Genomic DNA, 21,054 nt, shown 5'->3' with positions numbered 1-21,054 from the left:
CGACGGCTGAGGGCTCCCTTCCGAGCACACGACTCCCCGAAGGGCCAGGCAGGGCAGGGGCCCACAGAAGGCTCACGACGGCCCCAGGTAAGCCCCAGGCACCGGCTGCCTCACCCTTACCAAGGGGCTTGAGTGGGGCATGCAGGGCACAGCCCCGAAGGCCAAAGTCCTCTTTTCGCCCCCCCCCGAGGGGGCCGCTCTCAGGGCCCATCTGAATCCCCGGGGCGGAGGCTGCCGCTTCCTAGGGACCTTGGCAGATGGGCTATGGGGAGGGGGCACCTGAGCACATCACACAGGCTGAGAGCTGGGGAGGGGGGCAGCAGCGGCTTTCATCCACCACCCTGGGCAGATCGGCACCCGGCCCTCCCCGGGCGAAGGCCTGAATCCCATGGCGGCCCCTCCAGCCGGCCCCGGCGCGAGGCACCTCTGAGTCCCGGCGGGAGCCCGGCTCACCTCAGGGCAGAGGAGCCCCCCCGGGAGCAAAGGACAAGGCAGCACCTCAGCTTCTCTCAGCGCCGCCCCAGTCGCTCCTGCTCGGGGGCAGGTTCCTCAGCGCAGGACCAGCCGCAACGTCCGGCCTGGCCCTCCCCACCCAGCTCCCAGAGCGGCCCCGCCGGCCGCGAGCGACAAGCGGCCACTCTCCGGGGCAGGAACCGCCCAGCGCACGGAGCCCGAAGCCTCCAGGCACCAGGGAAACTGCCACTCGAGTGGGCGATGGCAGCAGCCACTGAGGAGAGAAAGGGGGGCCCGGCGTTCCCGCGCTGAGCCCTGCCGCCGCCCGAGGGGACGCCGAGCAGAGAGCAGCAGTCGGTCAGGCGCTGGCCACGAGGCTACGTCTGCGTTGCCGCTCAACACCTGCGGCTGGCCCACGGCGGGCGACTCCCGCTCACGGGGCTCGGGGCTCTTTCACTGGGGGGGAGACGCGGGGCCGTAACCCCGGTTCTGGAACCTTCCGCTATTTGAACCGGGGGGGGGGGGCTCCTCTCCCAGCCTTGCAGGAGGGACGACTGGGCCCAGGGGGACAAATGATGAAAAACAGGGTCAGGGTGCGGGTCAAAAGTTGAAAACGAGGGAACCGGACAGGGACCCTGAGCAGAGAACCCCGGACAGCGCCCATTGCTCCTCGGCTGCCCAGGGAGCCTGCGGACGCCACCCAGGGGGCCTCTGACCGGAGGCGCGAGACCGGGGAGGAACAGAAATAGGCCCCCCAGTCGCAGAGCCCCCCTCATCCAGCATCCTCCTCCTGGTGCTGTGTTTGGCGGCTTTCGCCAGGGCCAGGAGGCGGCTGACGCGGTCTCCCAACTTTGTGGGGCCATGGGTGGGGGGTGCGTAAATGAAAAGGTGAGGGGGAAAGTGCAGCCGGAACAGGGGCTGCAACCGGGCACGTTCCAGACACGCGTGCGCCAGGTTTTCCTCCCGCCTCAGAAGGGGCAGGCGTCCGGACGGGGTGAACCGCGCCAGGTACACGCCCGTGCTCATGGCTCCGGGAAGGAGCGGCCACCGCTGTCCCCGACGGGCCGTGGGATTACGGTGGAATACACACTGGCCCATCGGGGGTCCCCACCCCCAACTGGGCTTAGACAGGCCTGCCGCTTGGTGTCGGGCTAGAACCTTCCACCCGCCCGGGGTCCAGGGCCAAACCTCTACGCAGAATTACACAGCTTCCCGGCCGAGCCCTGGAGCCCGAGCCAGCCGGCACGGGCCAGCCGCAGGCACTTCACTGGAGCCCAGAAGCCCCCGCACGCACTACAAGCCGGCTGCCGGGCAGACTCCTTCTTCTCACTCTGCAGGGCTCGGTGCCACGAGCGGAGCCAGGGCCCGGCCCCAGCAGGCCTGTGGGTGACACTCAGACCCTCCTCCGCGGATCTTTAGCCTCTTCCGGAAAAGGGCAATGGCGCTCCATCCCTTTCGCACGCGACTACCCCTGCTGCCTCCCGGGGGCCCTGGCTGCCCGGACGCGCCGGGTCTGCCCCGCTGGCTGAGCACAGCGCGGTGTCCCCATTGATTGGTTTTCAATTACAACAGGGAACAAAAAAGGGCAAGGTTTTACCGACTGCCACCCCCTCCAGTCCCAGCCCCCCCAGTCCTGCCCTCCCGGCCTGCTGCACCCCCTCCCATCCCGGCCCCCCAGACCCATCGCTGTCATTCCCCCAGTCCTGCCCCCCCAGCCTGCTGCACCCCCTCCCATCCCAGCCCCCACCCGGCCCCCCCAGCCCCATCGCTGTCATTCCCCAGTCCTGCCCCCCCCTGGCCTGCTGCACCCCCTCCCATCCCGGCCCCCACCCGGCCCCCCCAGCCCCATCGCTGTCATTCCCCCAGTCCTGCCCCCCTGGCCTGCTGCACCCCCTCCCATCCCGGCCCCGCCCGGCCCCCCCAGCCCCATCGCTGTCAATCCCCCAGTCCTGCCCTCCCGGCCTGCTGCACCCCCTCCCATCCCGGCCCCGCCCGGCCCCCCCAGCCCCATCGCTGTCAATCCCCCAGTCCTGCCCTCCCGGCCTGCTGCACCCCCTCCCCCCCCGGCCCCGCCTGGCCCCCCCAGCCCCATCGCTGTCATTCACGCAGTCCTGCCCCCCTGGGCGCTGGAGAATCAAGCAGCACCCTGCAGCCGTGGTCACCATTGCTCGAAGAGAGAGCGGGAGCCAAGCGACAGGTGGAGAAACCACCACACCCCTCCTCCAGGCGGGCTCTGGCCTATAGCCTGGGCCGTGGGAGGGGCCTAACTGAAACAGACCCCGCCCATCAGACCCCTCCCTCCCCGCCAGGGGGCCACACCATGCAAGAGCCCCACCTCCCAGTATCACCCCACCGGCTGGCCAGTGTTAGTAAAGGCAGGTGTGGATTCTTCGCGGAGCGCCAGCTGCGTGAATCGTTCTTCCCGGGGACGCTTGGCTTTCACTGCATCCGGGTAGGTTCCCAGTCCTCCTGGTGACAGGGAAGCTCTTGGAAATGGAAATGAAAGGCTGAGAAGCCAAAAGGCAAGAGCCAGACCCCAAATCTATTACTGAAAACACATCTCTTGGGTTTTAAGCCAACCTGACTCGTGATTTCTGAATGGGGGTGCTGGCTGCGCTGGGGCGCTGCCGACTGCTTTCCGCTTCCAGCTTTCACCCCGGCGCCCGTTCCGCTGCCATCCCTCAGGACCCTCCGCGCGACTCCCGCCTCAGCAGTGCTCGGCACGCTCAGCATCAGGGCTGGCTGGAAGGTCCCTCTGCTCCTGCCGCCATCTTTCTGCTGGACCTTCGACAAGGGGCCATCCAAAATCCGTGAACCGCTGCTCGTCTCGGACCAGCGAAACGCTGGCTGCCTCTCCCCTGCGCTGTCAGCTGGGAAACGAAGGGAACGTCCCGGCCAGCGAGATCGGCCACACGCTGAGCAGTTGCGTGTGGGATCCAGGCTGCAGTGCTGGAGGCTTCTGGAACATTCTGTGGAGCAGCAGCTGTCGGGGCTCCTCAGTCACCCCCCCCCCAAGCACCTACTCTTGCTACGGCTCTGAGGAAGTCGGGCGGGAGGGCAAGGAACGTCAGTGAGGAGAGGCTCCTCTCGAAGGGCTCCAATTACCGGGAGAAGCCAACCTTCATTTTTACTTCAGCCGAGTGGACCAGGAGCAGGGCGGAGGATTCGCGGTGAACCGGGACAGAAACCCGCCAAAACAGACATCTGCACTGGACGTGAGGGCAAGCGCATTAGAGGCGACCCCACTTCTCGCGCCACCAAACGCCGCCTCAGCGAGCGGGGGAGCCCTGTGCCGAAAGCACAGAAATGGCTGCGGGGGGGGGGGGGGAGCTACGCAGCATTCTGTGGTGCCGAGGCCTCGCTGGACACGCTGCCAAGCGCACACGTCAACGCCCACACGCCACAGCCCCGTTCAGCGGCGCAGCCCTGCGGCAGTGATGGGCTGCCTCTGGGCTCCACCGATACGCCCCAAACGGTTGGTCTCTCAAACAGACTCGCTGTCCCTGGAGCTGAATGTGACGTGGACAAGACCAGACAGCCTAGTGGTCAGGGTGCAAATGGAAGGCAGGGGCCTCTTCGGACAGGAATTAGGGTGAGGGTGCAGGTGGCACCGTAGGCCCCGTATTCAATGCGGCCGATGATTGGGCCTGTCTCCCCTCACTCTCTGGACCAAAGTGAAGGATGCAATAAACAGCGTCTTCTCAGCCAGAGGGACCACAGGCATCGCCGGGCAGGACTGCCATCCCGCCGCCGAGGCACTGCCGGCATCAAAGGGAACGCTCCCGGGGAGGGGGCACACAGTGGCGTGTCCCAAGACAGTGGCCTCGGCACAGCCCACGCACTGCACTGGGGCTCACGCTCTGTAGCTGCCTGAAGGGCTTTGTAACCCAATGCCACTTACTCACCGGTCAGTTCTGGTGGTAGCGTGGCCAATCCACGGCTTCATCGTGGGCTTCAGTCAACGCGCTCACTGAACAAAAGTGCCCAGTTTGGTACCAACACGTAGCTCTCATTTGTATCTAATTTAGCACAAGTGTCCGCACTGTACAAGACAAACAAGGGTGGCAGTCACGCGCACAACGGTTTGGAAGTTTCACCTCCCCGAGGATGTTACTCTACGTACAAACATCCCCCTCTCGTTGGCGAGTGGTCGCTTCAGCTCCCATGGGGATCAGTCGGGGCCGGACGCAGTCCATCAACTGTCAGGGAACCGAGCATATGCCCGGCCTTCCCACTTCATTCTACACCTGCGCTCCGCTGAGTGTCTGAGCACTTCCCTGGGACTCGGTCGAGGCTTGACATCCCCAGAATTCCCTGGGGCGGTTGCCCCTCTGTCTTCGGCAGTGCCATTTCCGTGGCTGTACAGCGCTGCCGGCAGGACCGCTGAGAGGGAGAGGTTTGCGGAGATGTCTTGTTGATTTTTCCTTGGGAGGCCTCCTTCACACAACTGAACGGACACCTGCCAGCTTTATTTCTTCGAGTCATTCACCTGCCTCATCGCGGCAGCTGTTAATTGCTTGGGCCAAACAGACATATTGCTCGACTTCATCTATATGCTCTCCCTTGGCTATTCCTTGGGCTTTTGCCTGCGTTTCATATTCAGTCCAACCCAGCTGCTTTCTGTCTTGTGTTCTCACAGCGTTTTCTGTACTTTGGCTGTTCCTGACAAGCCACACAACGTGGTGTTGATAGCACTTAACAGTTCCAAAATTATCACACCCCAGAACACAAGGCTTGCTGCACAGCTACACCACAAGCTTGGGGCTTATGATCGGTGGACTAGACCTTCACGGATCCCGCCTCAATTAGCGCCGCGAAAGCGGGAAGACTCCAGAGAGACATGTGCCTTTCGACTGAACCTGCACCGCTTCGTGCTGGCCAGAACGCCATCCATCAACGCGATGGCCATCTGGACACCGACGCAGAGACCACTGATGGGAAACTCCACTTCAGAGACAAAGCAAATACAGATCGATGGTATCGTGCGCGCCCGTGGGCACAGCCAAACCTTATCAGACCATGAGCTGGAGAAGAAGTAACAGAAGCCAAGTCACTTATAACCAGGAAAAAGAAATTCCTGCCAACGTGGGACCGGGGCTAACGAGGGTCAATTGAATGGGCTATGCATGCCCCATACTAGCAGTGTGAAAGGCAGGGCAGGCTGGCTTCATAATGCGGCATCCAGTGCGTGGCTTTGTTCAAGCCCAGGGAAACAGGGCCCCACCCGCAGGTGAATACCAATTCTGCGCTCGCTCTGTAACTGGCGGGTGAAATTCCTTTGTAGAATGGCTACTTGTAAATCCATGACAGAGCCCAGGCAGGTTAAAATGGTCCCTCACAGTCCACAACCAGACCCATGCCTCTGCACTGAAGAGTGATAAAGAGCAGCATGCTCCCGAGAGCGCTTCCCAACCACGCCCTCAACCATGTGCCAAACCCATCGGACCGTGAACTACGCCCACAAGGGCCGACCACACCTACCGGACTGGACGTGAGGCCTGACGCACAGGAGTCTCTATTGCAAACTGCAGACGCTGGCAAAGAACAAATGGAGAAATCTGCGGGAGGTGCCCTTGGTTCTGATGGGACACGCAGCCTCTTCAGCCCAGGCAAGACATCCGGCATCAAAATATCTGCCCACAAGACCAACACCACCAAGCTGAGGTCTGCAAGGAGGGAAATCGCAGCAGCTCTGGGTCCAGTCACTGTTTTCCTGTCTGCGGAGAAATGCAGCGATGCTGTCTCGATGGCAACTGACCTGGGCCACCCAGTGGGGCCGATGCAGGGCCTCTCTTCCATGCTGATGGAGCCACGAGAAGAACAGATGACAAACGAGGGCATCTGCTGGAAGCTCAAGCCAGGAGCTTGGGGGAGTGGGCATCAGAGGAAGGATGGCTGGAGGCAAATTCCACTCAGCGATGAATTCGCTGCTGCTGACTTGAGGCAGCTCCTGGGAGCATGCCACAGAACTCGCTCGGTAACGCAAGCCGTGGCCAATACGACGGCAGGTGCTGTGAGGCCTGCAGAACAACAGTGCTGGCAGGAGCTTAGGCTGGATGCAAGAAATACCAGGTGCTTGTGTGACGTGGTGTTGGTACCTTGCTGGTTGCTAGGCTGGGGCTGCGGGTGACCCCCACTGGCTGCTGCCTGTACCACGGCCCAGCAGAGTAGCCGATGGGACAGGGAGGTGACCTGTTCGACCGGTTACCCCCCAGGGAGAGGAACAAAGGCGGAGTGCAGCCCCTGGCTGGGGGGCAGGGCTGGAAGTTGGGGAGTTTCTGGCTGGTATCGTGGAGGAGGCAGCCTAAGCAACAGGCTGGGATTTAGGGGCCCAGGCTCCCCCATCTCAAGGGGGCTGAGGCATCCTAGGCCTGCCCTGTAACCAGATTCCATCTGTGCTGAGCTGTATCCTGGAGGAGCAGTAAACTCCCTCTGTTCTACTGGCTGGTGGAGTCTGTTCATGCTGATACGATGGCAGTCGCTGTGAGCCCTGCAGAATGACAGTGCTGGCAGGAGCTTAGGCTGGATGCAAGAAATACCAGGTGCTTGGTATTAAGTTTCTACAGGGGGCATCTAACAAGCAGTCAGTCACCTGTAAAATTCCCCTGGGGATACAGGATTCAAAAGGCACCTGAGGCTGTAGGCTCACAGCCAAGCACACTTGTCTTCTCGCTGGAGTGAATTACCAAAGGGCATCGCCAGCAGAGCGGCTGAGGCAGCCAGAGATCGCACGGTGCTGCGGAGGAAACAGACACAGGGACGGTGGCCCGCACCGCACCTGCCCACACAGCTTTTCGGTCTCTCGGAGTCAGAGGAACCACAGGCGTCGGACACAGATTCCAAAGACGGAGCACACGGGTAGAACGTGCGCGAACCAGAGCGGCCACCGTTACCAGCAAACTGCAGCCCAGCTTCATGCTCCTGCAACCACTCCTGCTGCGCGCCCGCCCAATTGTCCCCACACGTTTCCCGCTGGGTTCCAATTGACGGGATGACCCTGCACCCCCCTGCATAACGCTGGCGAAACAAAGTGGCGACGGCCGCGTCAGAACGCCGGCCAGCCCGGGGGCAGCACTTGACAAGCCGCCTTCACAGATTTGTTTTGTAATGAACTTTAATTTAAAAAAAAAAAAGGGTTTCAATTGGCTGCAGCCTGTTCCCTGGGCCAGCTGGAATGCTCTGCCTCCCCCTCCCCTGCCCCCCAAAGCCGTCAGAGCAGAGCTTGCTGCGTGCGCTAGCCTAGCACGGAGGCAGGGGGAAGCAGCAGAATCCCACCCTAGGGAAGTGCCGGCAGAGCCAGGCTCTGGGTTTTGCTCCTGTGTTTGCATCTTGGGCCCACTCCGCAGGCCCAGGCATAAGCTGGCCGTTAACTCCCCAGGAGTGGGGGCAACGGATGTGCAAGCCCCTCTCTCCGGCCGGGGGGGCAGGCAGCAGCAAGGCCGTGGAGGTTTCCCCCAGGCAGTGTGTGTCAGCCTCAGCAGCCGGCCCCCGCCGCACACCCAGGGCCGGGCCGGCGTGAAGCGGCAGCGCGAAGGTAACCCGCAGTCCAAACAAAACGCCCTGCCTTATGTAAGAAACCACAGCGCCGTGCCGCCTGCCAGACAGCATAATGTGCCTCTTTGTGCGCGCGAGACAGAGCGGTGCGCACAGCGTGTCACTCGCCTCCCGCCCCAGCGCCGCAGCCGCCCTGATAGGAACCACATGCAGGAGCTGCCTCCAGCCACCTCCCAGCCCGTTATCTCACGGCCGGGAAACCCGCGTTAGCATGGAGCCCCCAAACGCTTCCCGCTCTGCCCCCAAACCCCACACGTGCCCTGCCTCCCTCCCAGCAACCCCCACGGCACTGAGTCGCAGCGCAAGGCCAGGCCGCACGGGGGCGGATTCTGGCAGCCTTCAGGCCACCTTCTGGTGTCCTGCACCCCTCGAGCAGACGCCCAGGCCCGGGCGCATGAGCCTCCGTTGAGCGCCCGGCTGTGCGAGACAGCCACCTGCGCCGAACGGGGCCCTGAGAACCCCACCTGAGCCCGGCCTCTGGAGTCCGCGTGGGAGTCGGGAGAGGCGCAGGCTCCGGGCACCAGGGGCACGGGGCGAGCAGAGACCCCTCAGCGCTCAGGCAGGGAGCAGGCGCAGGGGAGATCACCCAGGGGCCAAGGAAGGGGTGGGAAAGCCTCGGCTCCCAGAGCAGGCTGTCTAAGCCAGCGGGAGACATGGAGGCTCTCAGATGCACCTGCAAAGCAGGACAGGACCCAGAGCCCCACTAGCACCAGCGCGCCACACTCCTCCCCAGCCAGAACCTCCTCAGACCCGTCCCTCTCTTCCTCCGGCACCGCTGCCGGCTCCTCCGGCCGCAAGCCACTGGCCAGAGTCACTCCCGGCAGCGCCCCAATGGGCCAGGGCAGCCAGAAACGAGCCTCCCGAAAGCAGGGCCGAAGAGAAACCGCCTGCCCCACGAGCCCTTTGCACCCGCTGCGGCTCACGGACCTCCGCCTCCTCCTACCTCGCTTGAGCCAGGGCAGGCCCCTGGGGCGGCACGGCCGGTCTAGCCCCTCTGGGGGAAGGTCTCACACTCGTGCCCTACAAGTCTGGTTCCTGGTGTGCTCAGAGCCCCCAGACTCCACTCCTGCCCTCTGGGCACAGGCCAGGGGCTGCTCGCTCCAGCTGAGCCTGAGTCTGTCCCTCCGACCACCAGCCCAAGCACCAGGGCCTGGAGGCCTCTGGCCAGGGCACAGCCCACGCTGCAGCACGGCGGCCCCAAGGCCACCGGGCGCCACAGGCGGGGCAGCGCTGTGCCCATTCCTCCTCCCACCCCCCACAAAGAGCAGGCTGAATATTTGCCTCCCTCCCTGCAACACGCTGGATCCAGAGAGAGGGCCAGGAGCAGGCGCGCACCCTGAGCCCGCGCACAGATGGCAACGTCGCCCATCCTCAGAGTGGCCCACGGAGACCCGGGCGCTGGCCTGACGCCTCCCAGCGCCGCCCTGGTCACGAGCCAGACGCAGGCTGCCCGGCACCAGGAGAGAGACAAGGCCCGCGTCCACCTGGGGCGCGAGGAAGAGCTGTAGTCTGAGCAGCCAGAGGAATAAAGGCCTTTTTCAGCGCCCGGCCTCTTGCAGCTGCCTGGCGAGCGGCAGAGCTGAAGCCCTGAGAACAGTAACCCTCTCACACCCCACCCCGCCGCCCCCCGCTCGCCCTAATTACCTGTGACTGACACGCCAGCGAGGCCCCGACAAGGAAAACAAACAGCTCCCTTCACAGGAGATACGGGAGGCCACTTCCCCTCCAAAGCCCCTCTCGCTGCACGGCCCGGAGGGCCCGAACGGAAAGGTCCTGGAAACAGCGAGCGCGTCCGTGCAGCTGCCCCCCTGCCCCACGGGCCGGGCCATGGGCTTGCAGCTTTAGGCAAGCAGCAGTTCTCCTCGCAACACAATTCTGCTTCACCCAGAGCTGCCCCCGCCCCGTCCTGCCTGCAAGCACCCAGCCCGTCCCCCGCGGCGCTTCTGGGGAGCGGGTGTCCGCAGACGCGGGCGGCAGAGAGAGGCGCTGACAGGGCTCCCGCGGGGGCCGCGACGGCGGAACCGGGTCTCACGATTTTTCTTTCACGGGACAGGAGGAAGCCGAAAGCTCCCACGATTTTCTCCTCCCCGTGGTTGCCTGGAAGTCCGGGAGGGCCCGGGGCTGAGGAGAAGCCCAGGGACAGCGCTGTCCCCGGCTCCACGTCACACGCGCTGCGCCGGGTCAGACCCGCTGTGCAACCGCCAGTCTGGCAGGGGAGCGGGGCCCTGACGGTTATTTGGAAATCATTCAGGCCCTGCTCACCCCTCTGGATCCTGCGCGCCCTGGCACCCGCCGCCCGGCTCGGGGGCAGCTGCTCCTCCCCGGGGACCCGCCATTTGCCACCCGTAAGCCGCCGTGGCGCGAACCCTCCCCCCGCCTAGGAAATGGACGGTGACCCCGCCCAGCTGAGGGAGGAGCGGTCAGTGCCCAGGCGCGGCCCAACAGGGAACTGGTCCCCGGCCGGGCTCCGGCGGCTCAGGCTGGTGCTTGTCTGAGAAGCAGCCAAGGGCCCCTGGCTCCCACCAGCTGCTCCTGCAGGCTCAGAGCAGCAGCCCCCCTCCCTCGGGCTTGGCCGCCCTTCCCCTTCCCCATCCCACGGGCCACAGCCCACCCTGAGCGAGGCCCGGCGGGCGCAGAGCTTACCCGGGAGGCAGAGCGTCCAAGGTGGGTGCTGCAGCCAGAGGCGGCTGGGTGCCTGGGCCTGGGGCCGGCTGCTCTGGCTCTCCAGGGACGGCGGACGCAGGAGGGGTGGGGGCGGTGGAGCCGGGGGTCTCGCTCGGTGCTGCGGCGGGGGGCGAAGTCACTCCCACCGCGGCCCGCTCCTCTTCGGTGTCGGTGGTCCCCGCCAAGTCCCCATTCACTGGGAATGCAGAGGGCAGAGCGGTTAGGGCAGAGGGAGGGAGCTGGGCAGGCCTTGCCCCGACCTGCGCCTGGCCCCCTCTGGCGGGAGCAGAGGACTCCCCCCACGGCCATTCTCCCTGATGGCAACCGGCCTCCGCCCTGGCCTCCCAGGCAGCTGCGGCCCCTGCAAAGGAGCTTTGCTGCTCACCCACAGGTGGGGAGCGGAACGGGGCCCTCTCCTCTGCCAGTCGCTGCTCCGCCCGCACCTCCTGTCTGTGTTGGGACTGGGGGTCCCGGCGCTGTCGCCTGGCTCACCCTGGCACTTTTGATCTGAGGAAGTGGGTCTGGCCCATGCAAGCTCACCCCCTAATAAACCATCTTGTTAGTCTTTAAAGTGCTGCATAGTCCTGTCTTTTGTCCTGGCACTTTACAGCGCTGTAACTTGCTGTGCTGGGGATGGGGGTGTTTCTTCACACCCCTGAGCCAGGAAGTTCCAGCGCTGCAAGGGGCCCGTGTCGACTTAGCCTTCGTGTGAAGCATGCTTGTGAGGTAACCTTTTCAGTCTGCTGCCCGGCATTATCCGGGTGGTGTGAGGCAACGCTGTCTGTGAACCGACTCCCCTGCGTGGTGTTAGTACCACGTGTTCCACACCCATCGCCCTGGCCAAACGGCAGCCAGCTAACAGGCCCATCCCACACAAAGAAGCGTGTGCTCAATTTGCATCTAAGCAGTAAACGGAGTCATCAAGCAGGAAGGGAAACAAAGCCAGCCAGCAGGGACGGGCCTTCCTCGCACCCAGCTGGAAATACTGGTCAGGGGAGGGACAAACCCAGCAATGCCTCTCACCTCCTCCCCATCCTGGGCCCCGCTGCACCAGAAGAGATACAGGAAGTAGGTGCTGCACTACGGGGAAGGGTCCTGACCTCAGAGTTTGGGCAGCAAATGGCTAGAGCATGTGGTGCGAATCTTTGCTCTGCCTCAAATGGAATTGGTTCACGTAGGCCTTGAAACTTCATTCTCCTCGTATCCATTTCTGACTTTCACGCCTCACTCCTTGGGCTCACTTGAGATCCCCCTTTGCCGTTAATAAAAAACCCCTTTGTTTTAGTGGGTTATCTAATGCAGTGTGTTTGAACGGGACTGTCCGAGTAACTAGAGCCCGGTGCGGATACAAATTTTGTATCCACACCCGTAGCCGCAAAAACGAGCTGCAGATATTTCATCCACGTCCGCGGACGCCCACGGATATAAAGCAGATTTGCAGGGCTGAAGAACAATTGCCTAAGATAACACACTGGTCTATCATCCCACTAAAGGAATAACCCACAGAGCACTGGCACGGGTCGGGGGACTGACCAACGGAGGACATACATGTCGGGGGAATCAGTCGTTCCAGGCTGGCGAAGCCAGTGAAAGCCGAGTGTGACTGGCAGGCTCCAGTCACACACAGACCCTCAGCAAGGCCCCGGAAGGCAGCTCCGGCTGCAGGGCTGAGGCGACCCCGCTCCGCACTGGTCTGTGGCACTAGCACAGTATGACTCGTATCATTTCTAATACACAGGACTAGTTTCCCATCACTGGGGGAACACGCCAGACCAGGCAGCCTCGTCTGCGGCGGGAGCTACTCTCGCCAGACATCTCAAAGCAGCAGGCCCAGGCAGCGCCTGCAAGAGGGGCTCCGTGGGCTGCCAACACCGGCTCAGAGGCCTTGGTGCACTGGGCAAGTTCTTCCAGCAGATTGGGAAAAACAAATGTAGTAGGGTGGCACTAGGGGGGGAGGGGCACTGCCACCCCTACTTCTGCGCTGCTGCACATGGGGCGCGGCCTTCAGACCCGGGCACCTGGCCAAGAGCCACCGCCTGCCTAGCCCCCGCGCTCTGAAGGCAGCACCAAAGGGCACAGATAACCCCCCCCCCATAACCTTGTGACTCCTCACAACTCAGTTGTGGTCCAGGACCCAGTTTGAGGAGCACTGGCCCCCTGAGAAATCTGTTCTCACACAGGATAGCGGAACCCTTTTCCCAGGGCTGGGAATTCGGCGGGGCCCTAACCAAACGCCTGCACTGACCCTCCCCGGGCGCGTGAGGGGGACCTGATACTGGACCAGGACCCGGGTGCTCGGCTCCGGCGCAGACAGGCCGGCCGGGGAAGTGATGTGAACACACGTGGCTTCCCAAGAGTCCGGGCAGGAGGGGTCAGGGAAGCCTGGCTCTTCGGAACAGAAGGCGCTGGCCATTGCTGGGGCAGGTCTAGCCTGGGCCATGCGGGGCAGCCCGGAGGAGCGCAGTGAAGTGCTGCTGGAGACCCTCAGCCCCGGGCCGCACGTCCAGGGTTTCACGAACTCCGAGGCCCCCAGCCTGTCGCCCCAGAGAGCCTTGGGGCAGCAGGTTTTCATCTTGCCCCGCGAGCGCCACAGGCCCAGTGCGACAAGCTAGGCCTGTCGGGTGCCGCGCTTCACCTGCGCCGGTGGCTGGGCCCGGACTCTTGACTTGCTGCCGGTGGCGAACCTGGGTGCTGGGGCTTTGGTCTCCGGTCCCTCTGCTCGGCCTGGCCCCTCCAGCTGCGGGTCTGTGATTCCTGCGGGAGAACCACACCCACGGGTCAGAGATCAGGCTGCCTCCGAAGGACACTCCTCTGCCCCTTCTGCCTGGGCCCATGCGGGGGCCACAGGCTTCCCTCCCTCCAGGAGCGCCAGCGAGGCACGGTGCCATGCGCCAAGTGCCCCGCCACTGTCCCCCAGAGCACCCGCCGCCCAGCAGCCACGCCCCGTCTCCACTCCACACCTCCGGGGGCGCTCACGAACAGCCCGTCTCCTGGGAAACGCTTGGCCCTCGGGCTCCTCCCAGGCCCGTGTCTGGGCCACGCAGCTCGGGCCAGCCCCCCCCCCCCCCCGGGCACCAGTCGCGTTGCTGGGCCGGAGCCACTCCCCTCCCCAGAGCTCGTCCCAGCGTGGGGAGAGGCCCTCGCACCAAGCCGGGGGGCGTGGGGGGAGGGAAAAGCAATGGGTGGGGCCCGGCCGAATTCCTGGGCCATTTGGGTCCACGTCTGTTTCCTGACTTCAGCCAGTGAAATCGGGTGGAATCGTAGGGCCCGACCCAGAAAGGAGCCGGGGGCTGCAAGGTGCTGGCGGGGGCTGCGTACCGCTACCCTCCTTCTGCACAGCTGCTGGCAGGGCGCCGCGTCAGAGCCGGGCTGCACAACCCCTGCTCTCTCTCCACTGCTCAGCACCAAAGGCCGCGCAGCAGCAAGGGTGGCAAAACCATGAGCCCCCCCCACTCCCTTTTGGGTCATGACCCCCAACCCGAGAAACAGTCTCCCCCCCGCCCCGAAATCTGTCTAGTCCAGGGTGGAAGGCCAGATTTCACAGGCCATGATGCATTTTGCCTGGCTGCGAAGTTGACACTGGACTCGCACTGCCGGCCACCCCAGGCAGGAGTGGGCAGGCGGCTGGGGGCCGGATCCTGGCAGGGACCCTCAGACTCGCTGCTCACAGACGGGAGGGGCTGGCACAGGGCGGGCAGCATTCTGCCCGCGGCTTGGAGCGCACGGCTGGCCCATCCCACATGCAGCGCTGCACCCAGCCTGTCCCGAGCAGGGACGGGGCAGCCCGAGGCTGGGGTGACCGACCGGGGAGGGGACGCGGGTGGATCTGAACAGGGCTGGGAGAGCAGCGGCCAGCCAGGCTCTCGGGTGGGAGAGGTCCGAGCCCAGAACCACAGCGACCGAGCAGGCCAGAGGGCTAAATGGGGTTTGCTTAGTCTGGGGGGGGCACACAAGAGGGTGTTACGAAGAGGAGGGAGATGACTGTTCTGACAGGGCTGCGAGGAGACGGGCAGGGCGCAACGGGCTTAGCTGCAGCACAGGGGCCAAGCGCGGAACAAAGTGCCTGGGGGTTAAGGGCCGGTTGGACGCGCTGCCAGGGACGGCCCAGACCGCTGTTTCTCACCCTGTTTATAAATTACTCGCTCTTCTAAATAAACACACAACTAAAGAAATCCAGAGCTGCCCCCAGGCCCTACCAGTTTCAGACACACACACTAATCGCGGCCAGGCGGGCGAGGACATTTGTGGGTGTAAAAGGGACAAAGCGCTGGGAACTTCACACACAAACTCAGTTTCCTCCACATGTCGGTGGCGTGGACGTGCCCCAACGTCTCTGGAGTGGCCGGAAGGGTCCGTGCACCACGGGGGGAGAAACGCCGCTCTAGGCTTGCTCTGGGTGGGGCCTGGCCCAGAAACCCGCTCCAGGCCCTGCCCAGTCCCCCATCCAGGAGGCTCATAGGGGACTAAACGGACGGGGAAGGGGCTTGCCAGCGGGGCGCTCGGCACCACCCCACGGCGAGCTCTGCTGGGGAGGGGCCTGGGCTTTCGCACTGCACCCGTCCCCTCGGCAGCTGCTGGGCGAGGCTGGGGGCAGGGTGCAAAGGGGGATCCAAGAGGAAGGCTCCACAGCGTGGCCTACGCCAGCCCCGGGATTTGCCTGATTGCAGCTCAAGACGGAAAGTTTGGGGCCCCTCTGCACGGGGCCTAGGGGGTCTCGGGCCCCCGGACGACCTGCCCGGTCCCTGCTCCTGGCTGTCCATGCAGCAGGCAACACGCACGCTCGCCCTGCTGCCGCCCTGCCAACACTGCCGGGCGGGTTATGGGGCACATGCAAATGACTTGCAAATATGCAAATAATCTCACTGCGTAGCGCTCGGAAAAGTCTTTCAACATGGCAGCTAGGCTGGGGGGCAGCAGCGAATGTTCAGGCTGATCGGCTTCCTCCCCAGGCTTCAGCAGCCCCCCCGCGCGCCTGCGAGACCCGGGCCAACATGCTCAGCACAGGCGCCTGCGGAAGAGCCCGTCACACAGCGAGCCGGGCTCTGCGAGGGAGCTTCATTCCGCACAGAGGGCTGGGCCGCGGCAGGCGCAGACAGAAGCCTGCTCCTTCCCGCACAGGGGCCGAGACGCCCCAGGCCCCCCACGCACTCGCATCATGCCCCTGACAGGGAGACAAACCACCGCGAAGCTGGGCACGCCCCTTGACAGACGGCAGGGCAGCTGCACGTGGGCTGCAAGACGGGAGACCGCACGGACTGGGCACCCGGCAAAGGAGAAGCCAGTTTCTCAGGGCAGCAAAGCCCCACTGGCCAGCCAAGAGAGAGGCAGGGACTCAGGACAGGGTGCGCCCAAAGCCACAGACCTCTCCGCCCTCTGCCCCGGCCCCTGGGGGAGAAAGGGCCGAGCCAGGCCTCCCCGGTTCTACCGCGGTCTCCACTCCTGGCCTGCAGCGAGAGCTCAGGAAAGGCCTGTCTCCACGCCGACCGGCAACAGGGGTCCTGTGTGCTACGGCGTCGCTCTCCTGCCAGCGCCTGGCGCCCGGCCACTCCCACGGGCTCAGCGAACATGGAGCAGCGGCAGGCCGCAGCGCGCCGCACCCCGGGCTCTCCGGCCGCTCTTGCTGGGAAGCAGGGAGCTGGCCACGGCAGTTACCCAGCCACGAGGGAGAGAGAGACCCAAGCCAAGTGAGGCTCCGGCAGAGCGAAACGCTGGCAGCTTCCCCCCTTCCTAAGCGAGCCGTAGCCCTGGGCGGCACGGAGCTCTGTGCTGGCCACCGGGAGCACCCTGCGGCCCTGTCCTAGGGGCACGGCCCTTCCCCGCTCTGCCTCAGCCGGGCACTGAGCTCCTCGGAGACAGGACCCCTGCCCCGCCTGGCAGCTCCGGCTGCAGGCCGTGTGGGCGCAGGGGCAGAGCAGCCTGGGCCCCCAGCAGGGTAAAGCTGGGGGAGCGACGGGAAACACTGACTCATGGAAACCGCCTGGCATGCAGAGGCCGCGCCCCGCACCTGGCCCAACAGCCCCCTCGTCCCACCTCCGGGATGGGGCAGAGTAACCAGGACTCCCCCGGCTGGCTCCGGCATCTCCGGGCCACAGGGCCGTGCACGGCTCCCAGCCCAGCCCCGCTGAAGCAGCCACTTGTGCAGGGAGGGTGAAGAGCGGAGAAAAAAGGCTGGTTTATCCCAGACAAGCCATCGCCTTAAAAGGGCAAAACCCTCCAGCCGGCTGGCCCTGCAGCACGGAGCTGGGATGGGGAGGGGCGGCCTGCCAGCCGCAGGGCCAGGGCAGTACGCTGGCACCCACGACCGCGGCCAGTCGCCCTGCGGGGAGCCGCCAAGCGCGCCGGGTCGGGGAGGGGCAGAACCTGCTTGTTAGTGAGACGAGACGGCGCCGCTCAGCAGCCGGGGGGCGGGACCCACTGCTGACCAGCCAGGAGCCCTTCCATGGGGCAGCCTTGGAGAAGCAGCCTGGGGCCTCTCTCAGCAGGGCAGATGCAGGATGGGGGCTTGTGACCTCTTGCTGGAGGGGGATGCGCCGACCCCGGTGCCTGAGAAACCTGCCTCCGCCAGCCGAGCCTGGCCCCAGTCGCGCTGGGAAGGCGGGAGTGCCGTGCAGACAAGGCGGCGCTAACGCTGACACTGCCAGCCGTCTGGGGGGTCCCTGCCCCGAGGGGCACTCTCCCTGCTCCCCAGGCGAGTCACGGCCCTCCCAAAGCCAGGTGAGATCCAGGAGCAGGCAGCCCGAGGCGCAGGCTGGGCCCGTCTCCATCCAGACAGGCGCATGCAGCCGAGTCTGGAACCTGGCAGGGTGCGGGGCTGCCAGCAGGCCCCCTAAATTAGCCAGGCCAGCTGCTCTGCCCTCCTCAGAGCACGCCCACGTGGGCGCTGCCCTTTAACAGAGGCCTGGGCACAGAGCGGGGCCGCGTGGGGCAGGCAGCTGGGAGCTGACCCCTACGATAGGAGGGGAACATGGGGCAGCCCCCGGGGGCAGGCGAGGCCCCGGCCACACTGCGCCAGAGCATGGGAGCTGCGCTGGCTCTCACCCCGGCTGGACACATCCCTGCCCCTCTCCCTGTCGGGCTGCTGCCCCAGAGCTCAGAGAGAGCAGGGCACCCGGCCCAGCCAGGCGTTAGGGCTCAGTGCGTCCAGGCCCCTCTGGGAAGCCCCTCCCCCCGCCTTCACCCCTCTGAGCACAGAGCACAGCCCCAGGCCTCCGCGTGGGGATGCAGAGGCCACACTAACCCCAGCGCCCGCAGAATGCAGCTGCAGGAGACAGACGGGTACGTGTGCTCGGGCCGGGCACGGGGGGCTGTAGGGCCAGGCGGCTCCAGCGTGCCCTGTGCCGGGGCTGGAAAACAGCCTGCGGCCCGCAGCCCCCACCTGGAACGCTCAGCTGGGAAATTCCTCGGGTCCCCGTGAAAGCGGGGGAGGCGGCGACAGGAGCAGAGCCGGGCGGGGAGCAGCACGTCCCGGGAGAGGCGAGGGGACCCCGCGGGAAAGGAGGCAGAGGCTGGGGCGGGCAGAGCGCACGGACGGAGCAGCAGGGCCGGGCTGCAAACTAGGGATGTGAAATACGGGTCAATCGGCCAGTCGAGCAACCTCATGGATTCTGATTGGCTACTCGACTGTTCTATCGTCCCGGGGGCGGGGCCGGCAGCCAGTGCGCTCCGGCTCCCTCCCGAGGAGCCCCCGGCTACCTGAGCTGCTGCCTCTGGATCTGTGCGAGGGGCCGGGCGGGAGCTGGTCCGCGAAGGGAGCCAGTGTAAAAAGCAGCTCCCCACGCAGCCCGGCTGCCTGTCTCCCAGCGCTGCTCCCTCTGATACAGAAGCAGCGGTTGGGGGGGAGCAGCTCTTAGCTCCTGGATCCTGCACGAGCCAGAACGGAGCCAGGCTGCCTGCCTGCCCAGCTCCTACCACTTCAAACGCAGAGCTGCAGCGCGAGCCAGGACTGAGCCGGGCGGCTGGGCCAGCCTGCAATAAATCTACTGGGGGGAGGGGGAAACGGGGGAGATGCGGGTCGTCTGTAGCATTAACTGAGATGCTTTTGCTTCTCGGTTAATCGACTGCACTTCCACCCTGTGCAGAGCCCAGAACCGGGGCGGGTGCCCGACGCCAGGCTCTGGAGCAGAGGCCAGCGTTCAGCAGACTGGCTGTCCGGACGGGGCTCCCCGACTCCCCAGCCGAGCAGGGCTCACACGCAGAAAGCCCCGTCTCCTTCTCGTGCCCCCGCAGAGCCGGGAGCCTCTCGCCGTCGGCCCCGCGCCCGTCTCCAACTCCCGCCGGGAACGCGCCAGCCGGCAGCGCCGCCCCAGGTCCCAGCCCGGCGCCCACAGCTCTGCGGGCCCTTCCGCGGCCGTCTGCCCCGGGGAGCCCTGTGCCGTGCAGGCGCCGGGCCCACATGCTGCACCGCACGGCACTCAGCACACGGGGCCAGGCAAGGGCTCAGGGCGAGCGGACGGACCAGCCCTCGGGAAACAGGGACACAAAGCTGGGCCGGCCTGAGGAGCCCTGGGGGACCCAGAACGGGTGATGCGAGCGGCGTGCCCGTGGCCAGGTGACATCGCGCGCCCGCCACCCGCCCCTCCCCCTCCCGGCAGCCACGGCGCGGCACTCCCCCCCCCCCACAAGGTTTGCAGTCCCCCCCCACACACACCCGCCAGCACCACTGACTGGCCCTTTCTTCTCTCCTCACACAGCTACCTGTGGAATTTCACACCCTGCCCCCAGCTCCCGGCCCTGGGCACCAGCTGTGTGGGGGAGGGAAAGGAAGCCCTGGCCCCAGCCGCTCCCTGGAGGAGACAGGCCGAAAGACTGGCCCCTTTATTCGCAGCCGGCTGGGAGGGAGGTCTCCCCCCGGAGAGACCCCCTGGCATGCAGCCAGCTGCTGTGCCGCACACATCCCCGCCCTGGAACGCAGCAGGCACCGGCGCCCGACACAGGGTGGGGAGAGGAGCCCTGCCCTGAGCTCAGACTAACGCGGGGGGCAGGACGTGGGGCCCCAGCTGGAATGTGGGGAGCGGCTGCCCCCCCTTTAAGGGTGCTCATGCAGATCCGAGGGCAAAGCCAGCGGCACAGCCCCCCGGCTGGCAGAGGAGAGCACGTCACGCCAGCACTCGGGGGCCCACGCAGCCCCAGCCTCCGGGGGCACGGACCCGACGAGCGGGGTGCAGCAGGGTGCTACACGCCCAGGCGCTGGCCTGAGAGGAGAGCGCTAACGGCCGGGGCGACGGAGGCCTGCAGGCCGGGGCTGGGTGCAGAGCGAGCGGGGACGCGGGGCTCAGCCGGTGCCAAGAACAGGCACCCGAGGGAGCACGTCTCACCCGCCGGCAGCCTGCGGCCCTGCCAGCCGTGGAGAAGGAGCACGCAGCACCGGGGCGGAGAACCAGCCCGGCTCAGGAAGTCTCCAGCCACGCTCGGCCAAGTGCAGTACCCCTGGGGGCAGACAGGGCCAGGAGCGGCCCACCCACCGGCAGCAAAGCAGTGGAGGACGGGCCCAGTCCTCGGCCTGCCCCTGGGAGCTGCACCCGCAGGGCCGCCGGGAAGGAGCTGAGCCCAAGGACACGGAGAGCTGGCCCGGAGGGAGGCATCCCCAGGGATGGTCCGGATGGTGCTCGGGGCTGCCGCGAGGCAGGGACTGGACCTGACGACCGCTTGAGGGCCCTGCCAGGCCGAGCGTCCTGTGTCTGTAGGAAACGCAGCCCGGCTGCCCTCTGCCAAGGGGCCTCCAGCCTCCCCCGGGGCCCCAAAGGCTGCACACGAGATCCCGGGCCCGCAGGGCTCGGCCCAGGTCTGCTCGCAGGCCCAGAGGAGCAGCCCTTCCGCGGCACCTCTCTGCCCGCCAGCAGAACGCCCCTCGGCCTCCGCGGGCAGCCACGCGGCCGGGCCAGCCCTGGGCAGCAGGGGAGAGCGGAGCCGCGTCGCCCCAGGGCCCCCCTGCGGCCTGGCCGGGCCTGGCCACCGAGGGCGAGAAAAACACCCACGACGGCGGCACCAGTGGGGCCTCCGCTGCTGCCCGCAGCAATTCTGGGGGGCGGGGGCCGGGGAGCTGGGCGCTGCACAAAGGAGGAGAGACAAAGCGGCACCTCAGAGGCCAAGGCGCTCACAGGCCCAGGCCGGGCGAAGGGCCGGGCACGGCGAGAAACACGGGGCAGCCCCCACGCGGGGCCTTAGAATAAGCCCAGTTCTCCCCCCCAGCAGCCTCCTGACGCCTCCGCCTGCCCCCTCTACCTCTCCGCCCCCCCCGCCAGGCAGCCTCCTAACGCCTCCGCCTGCCCCCTCTACCCCTCCGCCCCCCCAGGCAGCCTCCTGACGCCTCCGCCTCTGCCCCCGCCCCCCCCCGCCAGCAGCAGCCTCCTGCCCCCCCCCGCCTGCCTCCCCCCCCCTGCCCCC

At 65.9% G+C, this 21,054-nt stretch overlaps 1 protein-coding gene across 1 annotated transcript in view; it reads right to left on the bottom strand.

Annotated features, from left to right (window-relative positions):
• WWP2 (WW domain containing E3 ubiquitin protein ligase 2) overlaps window positions 1–21,054 on the bottom strand; it is a 75,664-nt gene that overhangs the window by 28,644 nt on the left and 25,966 nt on the right. Inside the window, exons 7-8 of the mRNA XM_075939767.2 lie at window positions 13,307–13,425; window positions 10,651–10,867 (exon numbers count right to left, since the gene is read on the bottom strand). Coding sequence (XP_075795882.2) covers window positions 10,651–10,867; window positions 13,307–13,425 — 336 coding nt within the window. The remainder of the gene's footprint in view (window positions 1–10,650; window positions 10,868–13,306; window positions 13,426–21,054) is intronic.

Source organism: Pelodiscus sinensis, chromosome 12, assembly GCF_052426305.1.
Source record: "Pelodiscus sinensis isolate ZL-2025 chromosome 12, ASM5242630v1, whole genome shotgun sequence".
NCBI lineage: Eukaryota > Metazoa > Chordata > Testudines > Trionychidae > Pelodiscus > Pelodiscus sinensis.
The sequence above is the reverse complement of the archived record's forward strand: the minus strand, read 5'-3'. Positions and strand labels throughout refer to the sequence as shown.